Here is a 24,080-nt window from a genome sequence, read left to right on the forward strand (position 1 = left end):
ACTGATGTTGTTACTAGTGCCTATAGTAATGTTTCTCAGCAACTAAATAGTATTCTGAAATGCCTTGACATACACACGTTTGATTCATGAGATTTCACAGTAAGTGATATATAAAATTAAGTCATTCCATTTGAGTGATAGAAATGTCGAGATCGATTTTCTACTTAGTGGTACATTTAAAACCAATCTATAATCCAAACACATTTATGAAGTCCCTTTACACATTTTCTAAGCACGGTCGTCGGAACAGTAAATATTTATTTAGCGAAATTTCTTGATAAGTTTTTATTTTTGACAATAACAATGCAAACATTTTACTGTGACGTCCATTGAAAACTTAACATCAAATCCCGTAATAACTCAGATCAACGTTAAATTGGTATTCGTTTTCTAATAGTAACTTACAAACAAGAATAAGCAAACCCTCCAGGTGACATTTCTGGGGGAAACCAACGTAACACGAGTAAGCAGGATAACATTTTGTATATTAAAATTAGGATACAAAGTTCTGGAAAACATTTTGACACAAAGGACACTGTTTGCTTAAAAAGTAGTAATACGATAAAAAAGTACCCCCCCCCACAAAAAAAAAAGAACAAAAACAATATAAAAAAATGAATAACACACACAAGTCAATCAGTTAAATATTGTATTATATGTTCTAATAAGTTTATCGCAAATCTTACATAAAAGCATGATGAATACACTTTTTATTGACAGATCATCAAACCAAACAAACATTGGTATGTTTTCTCTATAACTTCGATACAGTTCACAATTATGACTCCAGTGCTGCAAGACCGAACAATTGTGGAACCATTTATAATTATGACTTCAGTGCTGTAAGTCCGGACAGTTGTGGGACCATTTATAATTATGACGCCAGTCCGAACAGTTGCATTTATAGCCATTTATAATGCTGCTCGTTATATATAAATGCAACATACCTCCATAATATTGTTCCAAAGTCGATCCTTAAATTCCTTTCTATGAAATAAAGCAGAAGATTTTCGAGCCTAATTAAATTGAGTGTTAGATGATTTCATTCCTGACAAATTACTTTTGACATGACATAACTATGGTTCTGGTATACTAATCAGCGATAATGTTCTAAGAATGCAGGTGTCTATACAGGTCTAGATGTTTATAATCACAATAGTCGTGACAAACCATTACAGTGTTTGCTCGCAATTACTTGTCTTGACTACCACATGATAGCGTATGCCAATGAAAAAAAAACAAAAAAACAAGTGATTATCGCCTGGTACAGTAAGAGCAATGCCGCTCACGATCAGCACCACCAGAGCAGCAATGAATTAGGACAGTTTTACAAGACCGAATAAGAAACTTAACGGGTTCACTGCATTAGGATATTATTCGGTAACTCATTTCATGGGTTGTTTTGTAAGGATTTCTTACGATATAAAATAAAAGAACCAACTTTAAAACACTTATTCAACAGGAGATATAATTATTTAAGCATTTCCCCCATTTAGTATGAATTTTGACCAACTTATATATTCGCTTTTACATTTTCAACCAGAATACAAACAAATAAATAACCCATACATACGTTTTGCAATTTACTACTGATAATATGACTGATAACCGACTTTTGTTTATAATGATAAAATGGATCATGACGACATTCAAGCGGCGGAACCATTGTTGTTTGTTAAGACCATCCAGGCATAAACCTTGAATAAGGTTATTGCGTATTGTAGCTATAATATTGTCAATTAAGTCACATGAACAATACATTAAATACTCCACATTGTCTTGGTAATAATGCTTAATTATTTTACAATGGCATAACCTTTCCCGAGCTATTGCACTTTGTAGACCTTTCCCAAGGAATATGTTTTCCGAATATTCATAGCTTACATACTAATTACAATAACATTTGACTAAATGCGAAAATATATATTCATCAAATCTAAAGTTGTCAGATGAATATGTATTTCTAATCCATATGATCTAAATTTTAAAAAAAATCAAAGCGACTGAATGCATTCAACAGAACAATATATCATAACCTACTTGAAAGGTTACATTATATATCCATAGTGATATATTACCTGCCATACTAAAAGAATGACCATTATACCACAGTCCAAAGCCACTTTCTAACACACATTTACGGTAAAAATATCCTCCGCGGGTATTGACAACACTTTTCCGTCATTAAATTCACGGTACACTTTTTAAAATCGATTTTCTATTTGTTAGCAGAAAGGGCATATAGAACAGTATATTGGTATAAGCAGATTATTGTTAGTACTGCCAAATATTAAACTTATCCATAACATAAACTCGAATGTCCAAGAACCGTGAAATCCGTACGCACAAGTCAAATATACATTTTAATTTAAACGGTCGTACTTGGACCGCCAGATAAATTAGTTATAGAATTCATATCTAAACCTGGAATTTAAATTCTGATCAAGTCGGTCGAGTCTAATTTGTTTACTCAATTCACGATACACCTTTACTCGCGTTCATTTATATACTTCTGTTGCACATTAAAATAAATTTACTTCTAAAACTGCAGTTCATTCTCGTTGAAAAAGTAAGACATAAAATATACATATCTTCGTATCATTCTTGAATTAATTGTTAGCTTTTAAAACATAGTATGTAAGGTTGTTTGATTTATGGCTATTTTACATACGAGACAAGAATAAATAATAAAATTGTCATACAAAACATTCATATTCATTCCAAATATATCATCACGTAGTTTTCTTATGTAGATTCACAAAACTTTCTTCTTTTCATAGCAAGAGAACCCCACAAAGAGCCTGCAGTTCCGCCATTAGTCTTCGTAGTTAAATGGGGTTTTAACCAATTTTCCACACATCGAACATAAAGGAGACTCTTTAATATATGCAGAGACTCTGGGAACGTATCCATTATAATAAAAGAAATTTCAAACAAATCCTGTAAAGCCATTTCTAAAATGGCACCACTATGATCGTATCTTCTGGTACTTGTCGATATTAATGCTGGTCTTACAGCGAGTATAATAGTACATTTCTTGGATATAGTTTGTTTTCTTTTGATTTTCTTTTGATTAAATGACCCCACTCGATGAACTGCTTTAAGTAGTTACCTGGATTTCCATAGGTATTGCTCCTTCTCAATGCATTGTCCAGTTAACTACCAGGCACACGTGTATCGGTCATTCAATCGCAGATCAAGACAAAGTTACTGTTTTAATCGCTATAATGTACTTAATGTAATAAAAAATACTCAAGCAAAATTTTGAACCACTCAAAAAAGTTATTCAATTTCAGTCTATTTAAAAAGCTTACATGATCAGAAATTCTACTTAAAAAAGTATAACATATTTTAACTACAGTAAAACAAACAGCTTCTACATTCAAGTAGGTCAGATGCCCCGAAAAATGGACAAACAGGCAAAAGGAAGGAATTATTTTTTTTAAAATGCGTAAAATTTTATAATACAGAAATCCTTAACACTGGAAGCGTTCGTTTATCGTGCATTTTAAACGCACGATAGAAGCGTTCGTTCATCGTGCGTTTAGTGAAGCGTTCAGCGTGGGTTTAGGTATCGTGCGTGTGTGCGTGAAACCTAAACGTCAAGGAGTGTAAATGAATCAGAAAAAAAATCTGCAACCTTAAAATCTCTTTGGAGGAGCTCAAGATCTAGAAACAATGAGCGATTCGATGATAGTAATCTATACGACAGTTACAGTAAAGCCATACCATCTTCTTTTCTTCATTTCGAGAACTTACTCCTGCATTTCAGCAGTCTCACGTTGTATAAAAACAAATGAAAAATAATAGAAAAAAAACGTTTTATTTCGGTATTCAATTCACTCAAACTGACTAAATGTTTGGCGTCGATATGAAAGGAAATCAACCCGATGTCAATAAAATCTTAAAAAAACTATACGTATGAATCATAAATAGATATCGTAATATAGTGTTAATCAATTTCTATCTCAGATATAAATTCCAAATTTTTAAAAAGTTGGGTTTCAAACCGAAATAAAATTCAGGACTAAAATCCATGAGGAAGAAACTTCGGTGGTACTTGTAATATATATTGGGAAAGAGGGAGAAGTAAAGCTATAGTAAGAAATTACAGAGAAAAACACAACCAGAACATAACACAAACCCTTAAAGAAATCAAATTGTTATTGCGAGGCTAATTCATAATTGGAATAATATCAATGTTTATCATATATTTAGATTGAAATATAACTTTTTTGTATATGAATTATAAGTATTTGTTTGAACCCTATATTGTCTACCCTATATCGCGTACCCTGTATCACACCCCTATACCTATATCGCATACCCCAAATCTCACCCCTTTACAGACCATACTGGAAGTACGGTTAAAATATATGATATAATGAATGTGACACGTCAAAATCTGTATCACATGCTGTATCAACCCGAAACTCCTATGTTATCCAAAGGGCCACCAGCCCGAGGGGTGATATAGGTCTAGGGTTGATACAGCATGCGATACAGATTTTGATATGTAATATTCAGTATGTTATAGGAAAACAAAACAACTTTGACAGGAATAAACAAAGTGCAGGAAGTCAAGCCATTACTTGAAATATGTACTCTACGTGAATATGGAAATTAACATCAAAATAGAACTCCATAGGTCGCATAACTAACTGACAAGACAAATACTAATCAGAAATAATCAAAGGATGGTGCAGATTTAGATCTGGCTTCTATTATCTAACGGAACATGCATTATATCCAGGAAGGCTCGTACACGCTTATTAAAAGACTTATCTGTCATAGGCTACATTAATGACTGTTTCCATCAAATCAACGACAATTGATTCTTTGATCCACGGACTTCATTTCTAATTAATAATTGTATCTACGTAAACACTAAGTAATAAACGGATGCTTATTTTCCTGTTAGATTTTTCAGATCAAACCAACTCCCTTTGACGTGTTCTCAATCTTTAAAGCAATAAAACACTAACACACACGTACAGAAGTAAAATGACCATATGAACAATGAAAATAAGAGAATTACTACAATATTCCTAGAAGTGAGAGCTAAATCTTTGGAAGCCATCGTGACAGCGATATTGAGACTTAACTGTCATGAAGCAAAAAAACAAAGCAAAGAAAATGAAATACGTGTAATTATAACGAACACAATAGTCACGTACTACTAGCTGAGATATTAGTGTTCTTTGTGTTTTCGAGCAGCAAGAAAACACAGAAAATACTAGTATGGGAGTATCACAGGTTCTACTAAAATGAACTAGAAACATTAGTGGGTAAGCGTCCCATGCTGTGCTAGAACGTTAAGTTGCCTGTGAAACGCACAAATTGCCAGTGCAACAAGGGGGGAAATCTATGACGAGACGAATCAATCTGTGATAATCTAGATATTTACACCGTGAATCACGAAATTAGGAATCATGATATTATGCACTTATTGTGAGTTCAGATACTTTGGAAATTATTTATATAAGCTATTTGGAGAAACGATCGCTAGTCTGATTGTATACAGTGATCGGATCCAAAGTGGCGCTACAAAACACTTCCGTACTCATTTATGCTAGGCACTACTAGTAACAACAGTGGCCACTCTTCCAGACAGAGTCATCATATATTTAAAACTTGCCTCTCGATCAATATTGCAATGAGCCTATACTACCTCCGTCCCCAAAAATAAAAAAAAAAAAAACAAATTAAGAGACAACTTAACACAAAATAAACGCCATGGAGACAGAGATTTGGGAACCACCAGAGACATACACAAAGACGACTTGTGATCGTTCGCTAGCTTCATTTGTGGAACTTACAAATATGTGATTACGAAATAACAAAAAATAGTCAAAATTAAAACAAGATGTATTTAATGCAATGAAATATATAACTTAGTGTGCTAAATCAATGAACAATACACATTTCTAGACAATTGCACGGGTGTTCAGTGCTCTAAAGGCAAATCCGAATCACTTAACTTTATAGTAAACGATCAAACGTTAGATAACGTCAGCGTCTTTATATTCTACAATGTGATTTTACTCCATTAATCGATTAATTTGCTTCACAAACATATCTAATATCGTTTTAGTCAGGAAACACTGCTGATTTTACAAAGAACACAAGTTTTATGCAAAGGCATAAATAGTAGATTTTCTATGGCAAAAGATGTAATACTGATCTGAGACTGTTCCTTCTATTAGCGTTGTCCATACAATTTTAAAGGAAAAGACATGTTAGAGAATTTTTATTGGAGAACTCACCTGTACCCATATAATGACGACCACGGCTTGACGTCATCGTCTGATCGTTAAAAACTGAGCTAATTCCTGTAAAATACAAAGGAAGCAAGTTAATTAGCGCATGTATTATTGCAGGAATGACTGGGTTTAATAATCATTGAGCAACTCGTGTGCTTAGCGTGTTCATTTGCGTAATTGGTTTACAGCAATGAACGTATTTGTGGAACTTGAAGAAGTCTGTTGATGTAAATATAAAGGATTTATTCTAATGAATCGTCTTGCTCTGATCTAGTGAGGGAAACTGATTACTTGAGTTAGTCATTAGATCTCCGCTCGGAATTTTGATATCATGATTTACCTAAAATTAAAAAAACGGTTCTAGAAAAAAGTAAGATTATCAACCAGTGTAAGTCCAACGGAATTACAAGAAATGTAAAAAGCCACAAAATGATAATCACGAACGCTGAGGAGCAAACTATGAACAGAACACACAGTTACTCTTCAAACAGTCGCCTAAAATTGAGCCATGCATATTACAAGTTAATCTCAAGCATTTGAAACAATGATTCCTAATTCATTGTTTTTAACATTTGTCATTACCCTTTGCTTGTCTTCTTCTGTTGAGGTCCTATCAATGTTGGAATGATAAAAATCGCATAAATTGAAAATACACATATTTTTATTTTTTCTATGTATTTTTTGGCCGAGGACATTCACTCGTTTAAATGTATTCCCGCATTAAATCAAGATTGAGATCTCAACAAGATGTCAAAGGGACAGTTGACGAGTATAATGAAATGAAATTACTATTTCGCTTGATTGTGCATTTTTAAAGTTTAATGTATGTGCATAAAAATCATATTTTCATAAATTTAAAATAATAGTGAAATTGCATTTTGGAGTTTGCAAAATATAAAAAAATTAGAACGTATTTAAATAATGAATATATTAACATTCTTATGTGTGTATGTGTATGTCCTATAGGTTTTGACTTTGGAAGAACCATAATGTTGTTTATCGTTTTTTCTCCCCATTTTTCCTTCTGACGGATATTTTCTATCCCAGGGTGCTATCATGATTCTAAGAAATTTCGGCACTTCCTAATGTCTCCGTTATGACTTCCCCCATGAACAGAATAACGTAAGTCAGAACAACAGAACTCATCATATGGGCGCAGGGTAATAGCGAGCGCCGAGAAGCGGTGTTGGCTCTACCTTTATTACGTGTACTTTCTAATTTTCCCTTAAGGTTCCACAATATACTTACGAAAAAAAAAGTCATGTCCCGGAAGTAACAAAAAGTGACTGTCCTTACGGAGAAAATTCATTATTTCCTTCAACCAAACAAATGAAAAATATATAGGTTAAGATTACGTTTCAGGAAAAATAAATTCATCTTTTCTGATAGTTTTCAAGTCTTTTTCTGTATTTTTTACATAAAGAAGTGAATGCGGTGTTTTTAAAAACTTCGGGAAACCCGTGGATGTACGTACGTGTATCTCCGCTGTTCCACACTGTTGCTGTTGTCAAGAACCTAACCCGCCTTGGAAAAAATATAACTCCGATTGTATTATCCAAGTCGAAGCATAGCTTTTCTAAGACAGGGAAGGCAATCATTTGGAATTTGGAACTGTCGTCTGAATTTTCTTTACGTCGCATGATGTGTGTAAAATAGTCCTACCATCCGTGGAGAACTGTAATATTTAAGGTTCTCAGTACAGATTAATCTGACCGGCCAAAACTGAAAAGGATGTTGCTAGAGGTGCTTTTAAGGGTTAAACATGTGAAGTATTGCGAAGTGCTATAAAGTTATCGACCACTTTGAAAGAAATGGGAAAGGGTGTATGGGGCTAGGATTTTTCCAGTCACTCATTCATTAAAAAAAAACTCTCCCATTATTTAACAAGGCAGATTTTCAAATAAAAATATTGATTTCGCTTGTTGCTTAAATATAAATATTTATTTATTGCAATGTCCTTTATTATTTTTATGAGTCTCACACAGATGGCACATGTATGGTACAGCCCACGGTGCTCGCTGATTTAGGCATTGCCTACTCCATATTATAGCAAAAATATGTATAACTGTAATTCATGGCTTGTTAGTGCGAACACTGATTACAGACATAATGGCAGTAAGTGGACAACGTGTATCTGATTCAGAAACCAGTTGTAGTTATTGAGACGTCGGCTAGGATTAAAATTGAACTTGAAAAAAAACGTTGCATGGATGTAGTCTGAATAAACAATGATGTTTCATTACACGTTAAACGTGTAAAATTGTCGAGTCGTTTGAATGTTTTCGGTTTTTTTTATTAATATGGGATCCTTACCATCTAGATCTACACAGACTTATTTTTCACACAGACCGCCATTTATTTTGTATTTAACACCGCTATTCTGATTTTAATTCTTTTCTAATACGATAATACATGTATATCAACTTGACAACTTTCATACATAGAATTAAGATATTACAGAACTATTAAGTAGAACATAATCTTTACACCAAAGAATTGTGGAAAAAAAAATTAATAAAAATCATTTCAAAATGTTTTATTCGTGAGAACATGTTCAATTATTCTGTTTTAGCCAAATTCGATAGATTTCGAATTCGTTGCACCCACATGATAATTATACGCTTTTCATAAGTGGTTAGTAAATATCATTGAAGGAATTGAAGTTTCCTAAATTGGTTTTAATACACAGTGTCGATATAGTTTTGCAAGGCTATATTACATTTGGAACGGTTCCGTTTTAGTTCTACATAATTATACAGAAATAATTCTATATTAAACGGGAAAGTAAAATAAGCGAAACCGCCACAGGATCGAGGCCAATCCAAAAACAAGAAATACACTAAAACAAAAAACAAAAAAACGAAAGAATAAAAATCACACAAAAACAGAATAAAAAATGCAACCGAATGTTCATAAACAAAGCGGTCATTAATCAGTAGCAAAAATAAGGAAATCGTCCAAAACCTTAACAGAATTTCCTGTCGAGTTATCATTATGGAGTCCGATATTTCAGTCCTCGAGAGGAGAACGGCATTTCAATCTTCATGGTGGGGAACGGGATTTCAGTCGTCATGGTAGAGAATGAAATTTCAGTCCTTTTGATGGAAAATGATATATCAGTCCTCAGTGTAAAAAATGATATCAGTAGAGTGATATTTCAGACTTAATGGTGGTGATTAATATTTCAGTCCTCAAGATATAAATTATACTTCAGTCTTCATGGAGGTAGAATGTTCAATTCAGTCCGCGTGGTGGAGACTGAGATTTCAGTGAAATGCTATTTCAATTCTCGTGGTGGAGAACTATATTTCAGTCTTCATGGACTGGTGGACTTAATATTGGTAGATGCATAAATAACGGCGGTTGAACACATACCGACAGGTGAAACCATCGCGTCTGTTATCAATTTCTATAAATAAGTCGATGAATGAAGCTAACTTAACAGAGTCTATTGTTATAGTAGACTTCTGTGATAATAAGAGATTTCTTCGTGCTTGCTAACCCGATGTTGAGATATCTTATTTTAATGGTTTAAGACAAATACGATTTAGAAAATATCAACATTTCTATTGAATAAAGGAAAACACATTTGTGCCCAACACATTCTAAACAAATCTCAATGATGAAAGAAAAAAGAGAGAAATCACACATCGTATAAAATGGCGATTTCACGTGACAATTCAAATACTGGTAGTATTTATTATACCCCTGCCCGCTTAAAGATTGATCATGTTGTCCGTCCCCAGTTCAGATCCGCAACCCCCCTTAAACCACTGAATGGACTTTGATTCAACTTTCACACTTTCTTTATCACACGATACCATTGTGCAATTTCTATTTTGTTTTTTTTTTCATTGGGGTTTCAGTATATGGTTTCTAGGGAGGGGAGCAGGTGTACCACCAAGTGAGCTATGCACATAATTTGTCTAGTTATATTAGAATATGTCTGTTCCGATTCATTCCATAAAAAAAACAGTTTCTAATTATAAAACTCTAATAAATGAAACAGGCAAATGATAGTAAGAGGATATCGAAGTAACCCGAATTAATTTTTCTTGCAAATATATAAAGAATGTGACCACTTAATACTCGGTAGATATATATATATATCAGTGGGAAACGCATCTAAAAAACATTATGCTTTACTGGATATGAAAATATTGAATGGCCATTTCTCTATTTAGTACATATGAATGCATTTTGATTTATATCTTATTTGTTCACTATTAAATATCTATAAGTATAAAACATCATGATCCTAGATATGTTAGTAATTTATTTTCCAAAGAATCTTAGCAACATTTGGATACATGCATATTTGAAACTTCATGTAACTTTGATCAATGATAAAGGACAGCATAAACATTTATGGAAATATATAATTAAATTCCATGTTCTTCCCACATAAAATACCTTTCTGGAATTTAGTCATGACTAGAGGCGGATACAGATACTTTCAAACCTTCGGACACAAGTTCGGTGCGCCCCGATCCTGTATTCGCATTTGGTGATTTGCAATTCGCAAATTTCAATATAAAAGATGATGTTTTAAATCCTCTAGAAAAGCATAAGAATGTGAAATATCAATACACAACGTACGGATTTGGCGCAAAAATGAAATTGTAACTTATTAAACTAAACAACGTTGTTAAGGGCTTCATCGGCGTAATAGCAAGAAAAGGTAAATACCCGAAAATAAAATCACAATAAAAAGTATGGATATAATAGAACAATCGAGAGCATGCAAGCAATTTTCAAACCATTAGTCAAACTCAACAACAGGTTAATAAATTTATTTTCAACGAATTACCTTTCAACTTTCGTTTCTTGTGATGACCTGAAATAATTTATACTCATTATGCTTTGACTGTATTAGCAGTGAAAATGGATAAATTACATCAAAACCTTGATAAACGTGACATTTACCCTAACTTGTCCTTTATTTAATTTTCGAACGGACTACAATTAGGTTCAACACCAACTGTCCCGGAATTTTATTGATTTGAATGATTAGGGCCTAGACACACAGACAGACAATTCTTATAACAACTATATTTAGAAAGACATAACAAGAATTATAAGCAATCATAACTGAGATACGAGCAATTCACTAAAACAGTGTTGCTAATGGCTTCGGGTCACATGTTATTGGCAAATTCAAGTTCGTCAGACATTATGAAATAATTCTGAACTTGACTGTCCTTACCTGATATTTATTTCGAATCCTTTTAAAGGATATTCTTCATTAAATGTTGCCATCATATCAATAATTTTACCACCTCAAAGAAACGGGTTTTCTTGATCGCCTACTGAACACACCGCTGACGCGTGTATGTGCCAGTTTTCTTGTTACCTTATAAGGAATACAAAGACGTGTCAAACCCTTACTGCATCATTATCTCAGATATTTGTTATCCTTATTTAAAAAAAATGACAATAGCCATTGTACCATGTGGAGATTGTTTCTTTGCAGATTTAAAGTATGTATCGTTACATGTGTGTTGACATTGATACCAAGGCTGGCAGATCATAAAACATCACTTCCATTTATTAATTTCATGTAAGAAATGAGATTTAGTTAATTATATATGAAACAATTTTATTTTATCTGACGTATTTTTCAGGAACTAAGAATATTTTGCACTTTTTCGTGCAACAAATCTTCTGTAGATTGTCTGTGAATTATTCATTTTTACCACAGACCAAGATGACACTGTCATGACTCCTTGATAGACTTTTTTATTTCATACAAATGCGGTTTTTTAATCAAGAAGGCGGAGAAAGATATTGTCCATTTAACACATCCATAGACCACTCCGTACATAATTTGCAAAGCCAATCCAAAATCATTTTTATAACGAATCGCAATACTTTGTCTGAATTAATTGTAATAGTCTGGGATAGTAATGTAATCGAAATTTATGCCTTTGTAAAAAAGGCTGGTGTTAAAGCGTTTTCTGTTTCACCTGAAAGCTTCAGTTGTCAATTTTCCTATATTGTGTCGCTTTGGAATTTGCACATTATTTATATTTAGTTTCGGTATATCATTGCATTTATGTAAAGCGAAAAAGATATATGTTCGGTTTATTTCAAGTCAAATCAGAAATATATATAGTAAAATATGTGTTTACTTATTTGCCAACATAGAAAATTTTACTGCTTTGGTTATCTTTTTTGAAAGACAGTACATGTATGCAGTTCATTCGCGATATATAATATGAAAACCTTGGTGCATAAGTAGCCAAATCTGTAAATTATGCCAAATTGGGGAGGGGGTATACTTGCTTTCATTATATTTTCCTTACAGGAGAGTTTGGTCACATGCTTCAGCAACAAAAATATATATTCCCATGAAAGCCTAGTGTATCAGAAAACTTTTGACGGCATATTTAGTCTGTTGAAGCGTGTGGTCTATATGTCCGGATAAAAAAAAAAAAAACACTTGCAAAGTTCTAAATTTCGTATAAGATTAATGAAATTTGCATAGAAAAGATACGTTGAGGCACTTTGACACATAACAACTCATGAATCTTCTTTAGTTTGCCGATGTGTTAAACCTCACACTGAGCCAAAAAGCTGATATGAAAATGTCTACAGGTCCATTTCCACACATATATCAATATACACATAAACACTTATAGTAGATATATTTGTTGTCTTAGTAACACGAAGCGTAAAACTTTTATTTTAACCATGTTAAACCAGTAATTATTTAATGTTTGACAGACAATTACGACCAGAAATATATGAAAGTACACGTATCTAGAATTCAATGATTGTGAAGTATGTGTTTAAGTTTATTGATTTTCGGTTTCCTTTTGCGTCTTTTTGTTTTAGTTTCCAATTTTCAATTTACGATATTTTCTGTAGGTGTTCAAAAATCAGAAAATAATTTGATTCGGTTAAAGTGAAAAGAAAGGTACAAAGTCGATTTCGCCAATATTCATATTCACGAATAACACTGTTTACAAGTGTTACTTGACAAAGGGACTTATTCACAACGATTTTTTTCGCGATCTTTGCTTGGTCTTGAAATAAGCGAAAAAAAATTTCTTAAGTCTTTTTTTCACATCTGATCGAATAAAGATGATTTAAATAAGTTGTCATGACTCTGCAATAAGGTGAACTTTTTAAATCTCGGCCTTACATGACGTGAATTTGCTGTTGCGTCATCATGGAATTATCAGTAATTAGACTTTCTTATGCTTGGCACTTTAAGATATTTTACAGATGGAATATAACACCAAGTAAAATATTGTTTTGTATTGGTCAATGTTTAAATTTTAACAGTCAATATAAACAAGTAATTAGAAATGACCGAAAAATATTGATTTTGATATTTTAACTACTTGTTTAATTAGCCATGATAAAACTTTAAAAGGTTTTCCTAATAAGAATTTGCTATGTGATTTTTAACAGGCTGGACATAAAATACTTAATGGTTTAATCGTGCAATGAAATATATTACATGGCGATATTAAGTTTTGTATGATAAGTTCCAAGCTTAGGCATTAATGTCACTTTGATTGTATATTATTGTAACTGTAAGGACGGTTTGATATTTACCACTTGGTATTTTTATGACAATTTCATGCCATAGGGTTGGTAGTTTGGCATACAATTATGTTGGACGTGAAACTGTGATAGATCGTCAACATGATAATAAAATAATCAATTTTAAAGAGAAAATAGAATGGAAAGGAGGTACGAATATGACTTACCTGTTATCATCATCTCCTCTGTGGGTGTATGCATTGGTCTGTCCCTCCCTCGACATGGAGATTTTCCCGGCGATACCCCTGGTAATGGGGGTAGCCGGCGTTGGTTCATCTGCCGTATAGGACTAGACATCATTATAGGGTCATCAGCAGCTCATATGTGAATATCCAGCGAACCTTCCCATCATAGAGTAAACAACTGAAGCTGAAGATTCGTATAAACTGATACAGAAGATTGAAGTTTACTTTTCCGTGCAATCTTTTTAAACACACTAACCAATACAGCAAAACATTTAATGTATTTAAATCCTTTTCAACTGACTGTGCCAATTTCCATATTTATATAAAGATTAACAGTGGTAAAATGTTCGCTTCGATTTATTAAACGCTTATTTATGCTGCTGACAGTTCCTCGACAAGATAGGTAAATGGAGGAAAAAACTTCTTTCTCTCTCACAAATCAATATAAACCACAACACTTAAGTTCCACCTGTTTATTTAACGGAATTGTTCTGTGACGTCATGAAGAGGTGAAAGATCAGGTAGACGAAGATGCTGATAATCAGAGACAACAGAAGAATCTCCATTGATCAGATAATATACATGTACATGTAAGGTTTGTCGTGCGTACACCCGATTGGTGCTTACTATTACAATGCTGTTAACTTTTTACGTCACATGTAGTATCGGAATGTTTATAAGATATTGTTAATTTGTTGAGAAGTTTAACATAAAATTGTTGTAAAATAAAAACAAAAAGTACAATGAATTTGTCTATTTTCTATAGAAAGGCGAAGAATAGAAGATACCCTATTATTTCTTTCGAATGGGTAGTCATGGAGAAATATTATACTCAGGGCATGGATAGTAGTAGTATTTGTACCTCTGTACAAAAAAGAAAATAAAAACAATGGATTCCTAATATGATTAAAAAAACGTGCTATTACGGTAATACGTGGTTGTATGAAGCCGTGAGAAGTACTTCATCGTCGGCGACAGGCTTTTGAACTTTCGGAAACTGATAAGAAAATAATCGGTATATATGTGCTGTCAACTTGATAATTGTCACAATTAGTTTCAAAGAAGAATTCATTAAAGACATTTCGGACGATCTTTGATGATGCATTTTTAAAAATGTTTTTTTCAGTAATATTGGAAGTTTATCATGACAAATCATAAACATTATATAATTTCTAAACAAACTGAGATAGCATTATGCTGAATTCTGTAATTTATTCTTTTATACACGACGTAATAAGAATTTGTAACCAGATTTTTCAGTCGAAAATTGCAAGTATGGAAAGCCATACACAATACATTCTTATTTTCGACAATTTATGACATTAGAAACAAGGATCCGTTCCTGGCTGGAAAGGACAATTGAAATATACGATAGTAACATATGTTTCCCTCATTTCAATGTAAATTAGTTTTCAAGAACTTGCATAAGCTGTGTTACTGATGAGCTTTAGGTGACGTGTCGCCTTCTATATCTTGGGTTCTAAAATTTTCACTCCAAAAGATATGAAGCGTAGGCATTAATAACTCTTGGTATATATATGCTTTTTTTTTATTAAGACCTTCCTATGTACTTGTTCTATCAATGCCACTGATGAGAGGTTATTCCTGGAAACACGTGTACAGCATACCAAAATTTGCAAAATAAATGAGTGTAATTGTTTTTGATATAATGAACTCAATTTGGTTCATTTGTCATACCGGTAACCGGCTTTTTAGTTCACCTGGCCATTGGTCATGTGAGCTATTGCCATCACTTGGCGTCCGTCGTGATCGTCGTTAACAATTCTTCAAAAATCTCTGAAACTACAAAATGAAAGATGAAACTTAAGATTGTTCCCTAGAGTCTCCTCAGAAACTGCTCTACAGAATTCAATGAAAGTTGGTATTTTTGTTTTAAAGGGCATCCTTAACAAAATGTCCGTTTGGATTTTTGATCTGTTAAAAAACATGGCCGCTGTTACTAAAAGTAAAACAAAGGGGTCGAAATACAGTTTTTAACAAATAACTCAAAAACATGAATTTTGCCAAATTCCTAGTGAGAGTAATATTGTTAACCATCAGAAGACGGACCTTTGCCAAAATTTTCAAAATGATTTGTTCCCTATTGTAGGATTTTTTTGTTGTTTTAATGTGTACAACTCTCTGAAACCAATTGCAACTGCAACAAAATTTAATGAAAGTTGGCATGCATGATTTTTTAGGGTTTCCTCCATAAACTGATCATTTAAAATTTTTCAAACAACATGGCCGTCGTTACTAAAATATAACTTGGAGTCAAAATGCTTTTTTTTTGCTTTTTCCCCCTAAACTATAGAAAAATAATGAGAATGAAAGCTATCCATAAGATAAACATAAGTTGACAGGTAGTATTGAATTTATTTCTTAGGCGGCCATTTTCAAAATGGCTGCCTATTTACGACCATTTTCACCAGTTGCTCAGATTCCATTCTTAGGAAACTAGGTACTTTAAGTTGAAAAGTGATGACGAAAGATTGTTCTGTGCAGCCACTTTTCTGCAATTTTTTATACTTGCTTTGATTTCAACAATAATTGGTTTATATAGTAAACATGGTCTCCTGATATGAATGGTGATGATGAACATTTTGGATAGCCGTGGTTTAACCTCATTTCATGTTCTTTTTTTTCAGCAAATCTATACCAAGATATTGCCTGCTCAGAACTGGTGGAATAATAAGGCATGGGGACCCCTGCGAAAATTTCTTCCAGAGGTTCTAAAAACACGTTGAAGGCATTTCCAACATTTTTCAGTGCCTTAGGTACTTTTTTGAACTTACAGCATTCTTCAATATATGCTTTTTTTCAGTAATTTTTTTTGTCAAACATGGTAACAAAGCGTGATACCTTTACATACTTAATCAATACGGTATGGTTTGTCAGGTGAGCGATTCTGGCTCTTCGAGAGCCTCTTGTTTCTATTTCATACCAGAGATGACACGAGCAGCTTTAATGAAGAATCTAGGAAAGCAAAGGCTGATTACTCTACCAGTGCATTTGGTCCATGCTCGGTGGTTTTTTGTGGCGTTCTTAAAGATTTGTATGTTTCTTCATTTTTTTGCTCACTAGTTTCTATTTCAACTTTCTTATCTTTTTCGAGACCCTCTACTTTTTCTTTAACCCCATTAATCCGTGTTCTGCTTGTTAAAGTAACTTTCCCGGTTTAAGAACATGCAACCACTAATATTTTCGGTAAAATTTGGTGTGCTAAAATCCCAATAAGTTTCTGTTTTTCTCTATAAAATGAATTTACATATTTTGCATAGCAAATAAGGATCTGTGGAAATATCACTGATAAATAGTGTTGAAAATTAGAAATTGAAACAAAACATTTTTGAAGGAAGGTACGGCAATCAGAAAAGAGGTAAGGCTTATGAAGTTTCAAGTAGACCCAATAGCGGATCTATGATTTCAGGTTCGGAGGGGAGTAAATAGAGAGTGCATAGGCGGATCAGAAGAGGGGGCTTATCAATTTGCAAAATTTATGAAAATAACTATTTTTGTGCGTAATTGCATACATTATAATTTGTTTATCAAGATTTTTTTTTGTCCCACTGGTGGGCACTCATTAGGCAATTCTCTGGATCCGCCGCTGGCGTGTCGTGATGTTGGGGTCTTAATTGCATGGGACTTCGGTAGGGTACCACGAGCGCTGTCAGAAAGCCATATAATGTAAATAACCAAAAAAAACTTTTTTTTTAAGTTTCACACGTTTCGCCATGGACACTAATACTAAATATTGCTCGATATACTATCACAAATTAAAAATTCTTTGTATCAAGAGAGATAACTTAGTTTAAACATGCCCACTAAAACGTGAACCTCTATTATCAAATAACAGACTTATCATAACGGCCGAATGAAACATATTTGTTATTTTTTTTTCTAAAAGTCTAATGACGAATATTTCAAAATGTCATGCACCCGTATATTTCCTTACGTCTTTAAGATGCTTCTAGGTGACAAATATGTTTCATCGACGAAATCAAGTTACTTTGTACATAAGATCTAAAGCGTTGGCTTGGTAATTCAGTGTACGTATATGGTATTTTTAGTCATATGTAGTGCTCTACTCACCCACTTACGATGATGTGCGCGCAATATAATTGTTTTGTGCGCACAAGACAACAATATTCAGCGCACTATATAACCATTATTAAGTTTTTTTATCGTGTTATTTGATAAAATATTCGTGTCCTAATAACATACTGCGCTTCCCAGGTATTTAAAAGGGAAATTTAGAACATAATTGTCCTAGAGAAGCGCGTTCTTTGGAATCTACGGATGTCACTGTCGCTTTGGAGATGTAAGCGACCAATGACTTCTACAGGGATGGGAGAGGAAATAGCTCAAGACATGTTCCTACTTCTATTTCACATGAATTCGCCAACACAATATGAAATACTAGAATAAACTAAAACATTCTATGATTTATTGATTGTTTAATTATCTTTCTGTATGTCTGATAATTGTGAAATGAAGGAAACTACACAAAGCAAATACACTTCAATCCACACACCAAGAAAACGGTGTGTGTGTGTGTGTGGGTGGAAGGGGGGGGGATTAAATTAATTTCAATGGGTAGGTACAGATGTGCGGCCAGTATCGGTCTACTTTTATGATTGGTAATATACGAAAAGGGTAGGTATTTTAGTTGCAGTATATGTTATTGGGGTCAACATTTACAAATAGGCTATATGGTTACCCATGGTTACCCATGGTTATTGACTTCAATTAAATCATGATCCTTAAAATTATCAAAGTAAATAAAGATTAACACTTGACTGATAAGCAGGAAGGGTTCCAGTTAGCTCTGACATGTTAATGATGTCTTTAAATACAATGTCATTTATTCTGATTAGAATCCTGCTGTGATATGTAGACACTGATAAGTGCCATGCATATATACATGTTATATATGAATGGATTACATATATGCATTGCATATATTTGAATGGGTGTCCGTTTTTCATTGTCAGAATATATGAATGGGGTGGGTAAAAATTTTCGGGGCCGCACACCCGTGCCGTAAATAATCGTCAAATTCAAAAAATATGGGATGAAAGCAGGATAAAAGGAAAGTACAGGATCTGATACACAAGCTTATTGTTTTAAATGATTAATATTGATCTTTTATTTTTAGTTTACTATTCTGATTACGAATGACATTTAATAAACACACAACAAAATTTGTGATGCAATGTAGCATGCGGTGCACCAGTTTGCGAAATATTCAGATTCGATGTTGGTTTACATGGAACACCTAGATGAATTAACCAAAAACATCCAACACGCAGCATAATTGAACTACAAACTACTAGTTGGCCTTTCCAAGTTTCTAAATTTTCAAATCGAAATTCAGTTTAAAGATTTCCAGGTCGAAACCGTCAAATCATTCAAACTCTCAAACAATTATTGAAATAAAGCATTTCCGTAGATATATGTCTCTCTCAACTAGGTAAATTTCTCAGTTGATAAGCTACATAGCTCAAGTCCCACAAGTCAGCGCATAGAAACTTATGTGTCATGTAAAAACGCTTAGTTTCAGGGCACCTAGTTTCAGAGACACGTACATTAACATAAACGCCGACGTCTTAGAATATAATTTCAACAATCATATCTTGTGCGGGAAACACTCGCCGTGCACTTTTAAGACTCTGAAGCACCTACAACTCAATCATTATAAAACATTGCCAAATAGCCAAATAGAACGATTATTACACAAAGCAATAGCACCAGACCACAGACTGACACCATTCCTGAGAAATGCATTATCGAAATTCCTATGCCAAGGGCGGGTTCAGGCGGGGGCGTGGCGGGCGTGCGCCCCCTAAAGTTTGCAAAGCATGAGTTGTCAGGGATAGATTATGAAGGGAGGGAGAAGTCACTTTTCCTATTCACTGAATCATAGATTATGCCCTGAGATTTAGACGGTTTTAGGTTGAAACTTTAATTTCTCGATAATTTTACCAAAAAGATATCTACATTGCACCCACTCTAGAAGAATATTTAAAAAAAATAACCTCAAGAAATTTTAACTGTGCGCCCCCCTAATCTAACATCCTGGATCCGCCTCTGTATGCCATCGTCAATAAGCAAAGTTCATTTCATCTTCAGCTTCCGATGTCACGAGGCGGTAACCGTAATAAAATGTACGATATGGTGATTGATAGATCAGGATGGTTTCGTGGGTAATGCTACCCTTTTGTTATAATTTAGCAAAAAATGAGCGGCAAATAATAGCCTGGAACAGGAAGTGTAGTCCCTGTCTGGAATCTCTTTCTTTATATGTTTCTTGATCGGAACCACTGCCCCTTTTGTAAATATATGGATCTGCAAAGCCCTGCATGAAATATCTAAAACAGCTCTTCCAATTGGTAGTCAACATTGTTCTTTTTCATTTTTATGATCGATGACTATTTATAATCTCGCATGGTTTTCATTTCAAGCTTAACATCATATGGTTTATTAGGTAACTTGTTTATAAATATATACATTTCATATGATATAATGAACGATTAGTTAATTCGGGTAAATGAATAGAAGTACATGAAAACAGGTACTGATGAGGTTAGAGGTCAGCTATTTTGATTGGATCGTTGTTAATACAAACCAAATTAATCAGTACATTTAGTTCGCAGTAAAAGTTGTTTATTGGTTTAAATAGCATAAAATTAAATGTGATGTATTAAAATACCTTTAAAGTGGACCTAACAATTTGCATTTGAACCTCTATAGGGTATGCCAATGGGACTATTTTCCTGCGGTAGTGTAAGATAATTGCAGATGCTAACAGGCTTCACAAATCTAAATGCTCTGGCGACTGCTATATCAATTCTGTTTTTCGATCTAAATTGATAAAAATCGTTCTGCAGTATGTAAACGCACTTTGTACATTTGTCATCAATCCTATTTCGCCTATTGCCTGTGTGTCACAGCTATGGCACAATCTTCATTACAAGATTTGCTGATAATTAGAAAACACAAAAGCTGTTTTTCACGCGTCTTACAAGTGACGTTTGTGTTCGATGCAAACCGTCTTAAAACATCCCATATTTTTATCCTTATCAAAAAAGTGGTAAACATAAATGATAGCACGGTACAAATCTTTTTTTGCTTCTGTTATTAGGTTCGTTGTCGATGGAAATAGTGATGGATAAATAAAGTCAAATAAAGAGCAGATCAGTTAGGGAACTACCACTTGATTTTTAGGGGAGCTAGGATAAAATTTGCAAAAAAGGCAGGATCTATTTTTGTCCTAATTTTTTTTTCGTTGGCGCCAAAGAAAAGATGGCAGGATCTAAATTTTCCCAAAATGCAGAAAATTTGATCATAGCCGCCCCATAAAAATCAAATGGTTGCTCCCGTGTACCTCTCAAAGGAAGGCCTCTTTTGAAAAAAAAAAAAATAAAATAACGTAAATGTAGCCTTTGTATTGTTTTCTGCGATCTTTAACTCTTTATTACTGACATGTAACAATCAGATGGACTTCCTGTTTTTATAGACATGTGTCATATAAACAACGAGCAAGTCATGTGTTGCTACCAACTATAAACTTTGAAACAAATTCTGAAGAAAATAATACTTAGACACTTTCCTGAACAAAGCAACTGTTTATGGAACATATCTCTCTAAACATTGATATACAAAGTTTATCTATATTTTTTTTACATAAAAAATATCACAGAGATAAGGGAATTTTGAGTCCACTTAAGTCTAAGTAGAAAATTTACTTAAATTTTTTTTGCACATATTTAATTACAAGTTTGAAGTAAAATATTTGTGGTATATTATTGGTTCAATAATTAATATGTATAAAATTATGATAAAATAATGAAAATAAATTAAAATGAGAAACTTATGATAGTTTGAACATGTTGTGTATGTCGTGTGCTTTCTGAGATTACTGTGGAACACTTTGGTCATTAAATCATAACTTTGATTACATGAATTTTTTTATCTAATCAATAGATTAATTATTAATTAACCCATGTAAATATCATATTAATCCAATCAACAAAAACATTATGGTGTATAATTAGCTTATGATGGTCATGACTTGACAGAACAGGTAAAGCGCCCTTCAAAGTGTGATCAATATAGAAAATATTCAATATGACATTTAAAAAATTAAGTTCAATACTCGGTCGTCGGAAATTTCCGTCAGTGTTGTTCGGCAATTTACGTAGATAGTTTATAGTTACAACTTGACAACGGGTAAAATATTTATCATTATTCTGATAAGAACAATTGAAACTTTAAATCGGATTGTTTTGGTGTCGTTAAATACTTCTCCGATTTCATCGAAATTTCATTCGAACTTTCTTGGCCACAGAACAAAGATGGGATGCAAACAGTCTAAACTTGCAGGCAGAATTCAACCAGTAGGACCAGCTAGAGATAAAACAGACAATACTAAAAGACACCGGGGAGAAGTACAAATTGATGACAAAACAGGAAAGAAAATTAGAAAAACAAAATCACAGACAAGCAAAGGGTTTGGATCGAGCGTGAGCTTAGATGAGGACAGATCATTAGCAGATTCTGATCGAGGATTTTCAGCTCAGTCTAAATTTTCAAAACAGAGCGGTGATTCTGGATTAGAAGCCGACTACGCCTTCGTCATCACAGAGGATTCTGATCCTGATAAAGTCAGAACAGTTGAGCACGAATTCACCAATAATGAAAATCTAGGTAAGTGATTGAGTTTTAAAGTCAATGTTGTTTTTAAACTAATATCCCACTGGAATGGAAAAAAAAAATAAAAATAAATAAATAAATAAATAAATAAATAAAAACAAAATACACTAAACGTACACGAAAAGGGTTGGTGTTTAAAATTTAGTGCGTGGTAAATACATCATACAAAGAACCAAAAAACTCCATGAATATTGTAACGTTATAAAAAGTTTATTCGCATATTTTGTTAAAAACAACCTATAGCTTTTACAATTTCCCCACCATCTGAAATTATTGCTTTCCCTAAAATACTATCTAACAATCTAATGTTACATTTGATGGGAAATTGGTTTTTAGTATTCATTCTATTATTCATATAATGTATTATTCATTTCGTCATACTTTTTTAGACTTGGCATTAACCGGAACACCATGTCCCGTGAGAACAAGTGCCAAAGACAGAGAGCGAATGGAGGAATCCATGATACTTCAGTCATTGAGGGAAGAAGGATTGATTACTCGACCAAAGAGGGAAAGCTCAAACTTCGCTACTTTTGAAATCGTAGCTGCTAATACTCCAGGTGATGCTAGGCCTCCGCCAAGGTTGGAAAAACTGGAAAAAAGAAGAAAAAAGAAAAAACAACTCACCGAGGAAGAAATCAAAGAAAAACTCGAACGGGCAGAGAGGCGAAAAAGGGTAAGCACTATTGACAAGGAAAAAAAAGAAATGCTTTTTCTACCAAATAAAAAACACAAAAACAGCTATCAATAAATGATAAGCTGTCAGAATAAAAATAGAGGACAAATTTACAGAAACCTTTATTTCCTCAACTTCAAATAAAAACGCATACATTAAAATAAAATTTATCTAAACAAATGCATGAAGGTCACCTTAAGCTACTCATATCTCACGTCTGAATATTTTCGCCTGTGATTTATTCGAAATAATTTTTGTTTACAGAAAAAGGAAGAGGAGAGATTGGCTAAAATTAAAGAACTTGAAAAATCCAACACAAATACGTGTCTTAACTTATTTATGGAAATGCAAAAACAGAAAGAAGAAACTGTGCATAAAAAACTGGACACTGCCGCTGAAAATAAAGAAAAGAAATTACAAGAATTGAAGGCAAAACAATTGGAGCGCGAAAGACGAGCAGAGAAAGTCAGACAACGTAAGCAGCTAGCATTAATGGAAAAAGAAGGACAAGAAGAAAGTGCTATACCAATAGGAAACCAGTTAGAGTTTTGAATCATTTAGCCTTTCAGACTGTGGTAACATGAATTGATATTATATGGAATTCATAATTCCGAAAACGCGTCACCCCAAGAATCAATGACGCTGAGCGCTGTTTCAAGTGCGTACATGCAGAACGCCCTAGATTCG

General features: G+C 33.5%; 2 protein-coding genes across 11 annotated transcripts in view; one reads left to right on the forward strand and one right to left on the reverse strand.

The window, feature by feature from the left end:
- LOC148629277 (putative 3',5'-cyclic phosphodiesterase pde-5) overlaps nt 1–14,267 on the reverse strand; it is a 59,575-nt gene extending 45,308 nt beyond the window's left edge. For 5 of the 10 annotated variants that reach the window (XM_088547347.1, XM_088547344.1, XM_088547343.1 and 2 more), the window contains exons 1-3: nt 13,985–14,262; nt 11,074–11,100; nt 6,267–6,332 (exon numbers count right to left, since the gene is read on the reverse strand). In XM_088547347.1, coding sequence (XP_088403473.1) covers nt 6,267–6,332; nt 11,074–11,100; nt 13,985–14,117 — 226 coding nt within the window. In that variant the 5' untranslated portion in view covers nt 14,118–14,262. Of the gene's footprint in view, nt 1–686; nt 901–947; nt 1,227–2,078; nt 2,427–6,266; nt 6,333–11,073; nt 11,101–13,984 lie in introns of those variants that run through there. The other 5 variants (XM_088547342.1, XM_088547345.1, XM_088547350.1 and 2 more) reach the window with 5 other exon arrangements.
- A 7,952-nt stretch (nt 14,268–22,219) lies between these two features.
- On the forward strand, nt 22,220–24,080 carry LOC148629278 (uncharacterized). Its single transcript, XM_088547358.1, has 3 exons — nt 22,220–22,711; nt 23,107–23,393; nt 23,658–24,080. Exons 1-3 carry the CDS (start codon nt 22,360–22,362, stop codon nt 23,943–23,945), a joined length of 927 nt encoding a protein of 308 aa, XP_088403484.1. The 5' UTR covers nt 22,220–22,359; the 3' UTR covers nt 23,946–24,080.

Source organism: Perna viridis, chromosome 1, assembly GCF_037379345.1.
Source record: "Perna viridis isolate PV_CMFRI_1.1 ecotype Kerala chromosome 1, ASM3737934v1, whole genome shotgun sequence".
Lineage (NCBI taxonomy): Eukaryota > Metazoa > Mollusca > Bivalvia > Mytilida > Mytilidae > Perna > Perna viridis.

Excerpts from the sequence above, each read along its gene's own strand:
- LOC148629278 (XM_088547358.1), top strand. The coding sequence starts at position 22,360 with ATGGGATGCAAACAGTCTAAACTTGCAGGCAGAATTCAACCAGTAGGA. Across the intron at positions 22,712-23,106 it reads CACCAATAATGAAAATCTAG|ACTTGGCATTAACCGGAACA; the intron begins GTAAGTGATTGA and ends ATACTTTTTTAG. Across the intron at positions 23,394-23,657 it reads GGGCAGAGAGGCGAAAAAGG|AAAAAGGAAGAGGAGAGATT; the intron begins GTAAGCACTATT and ends TTTTGTTTACAG.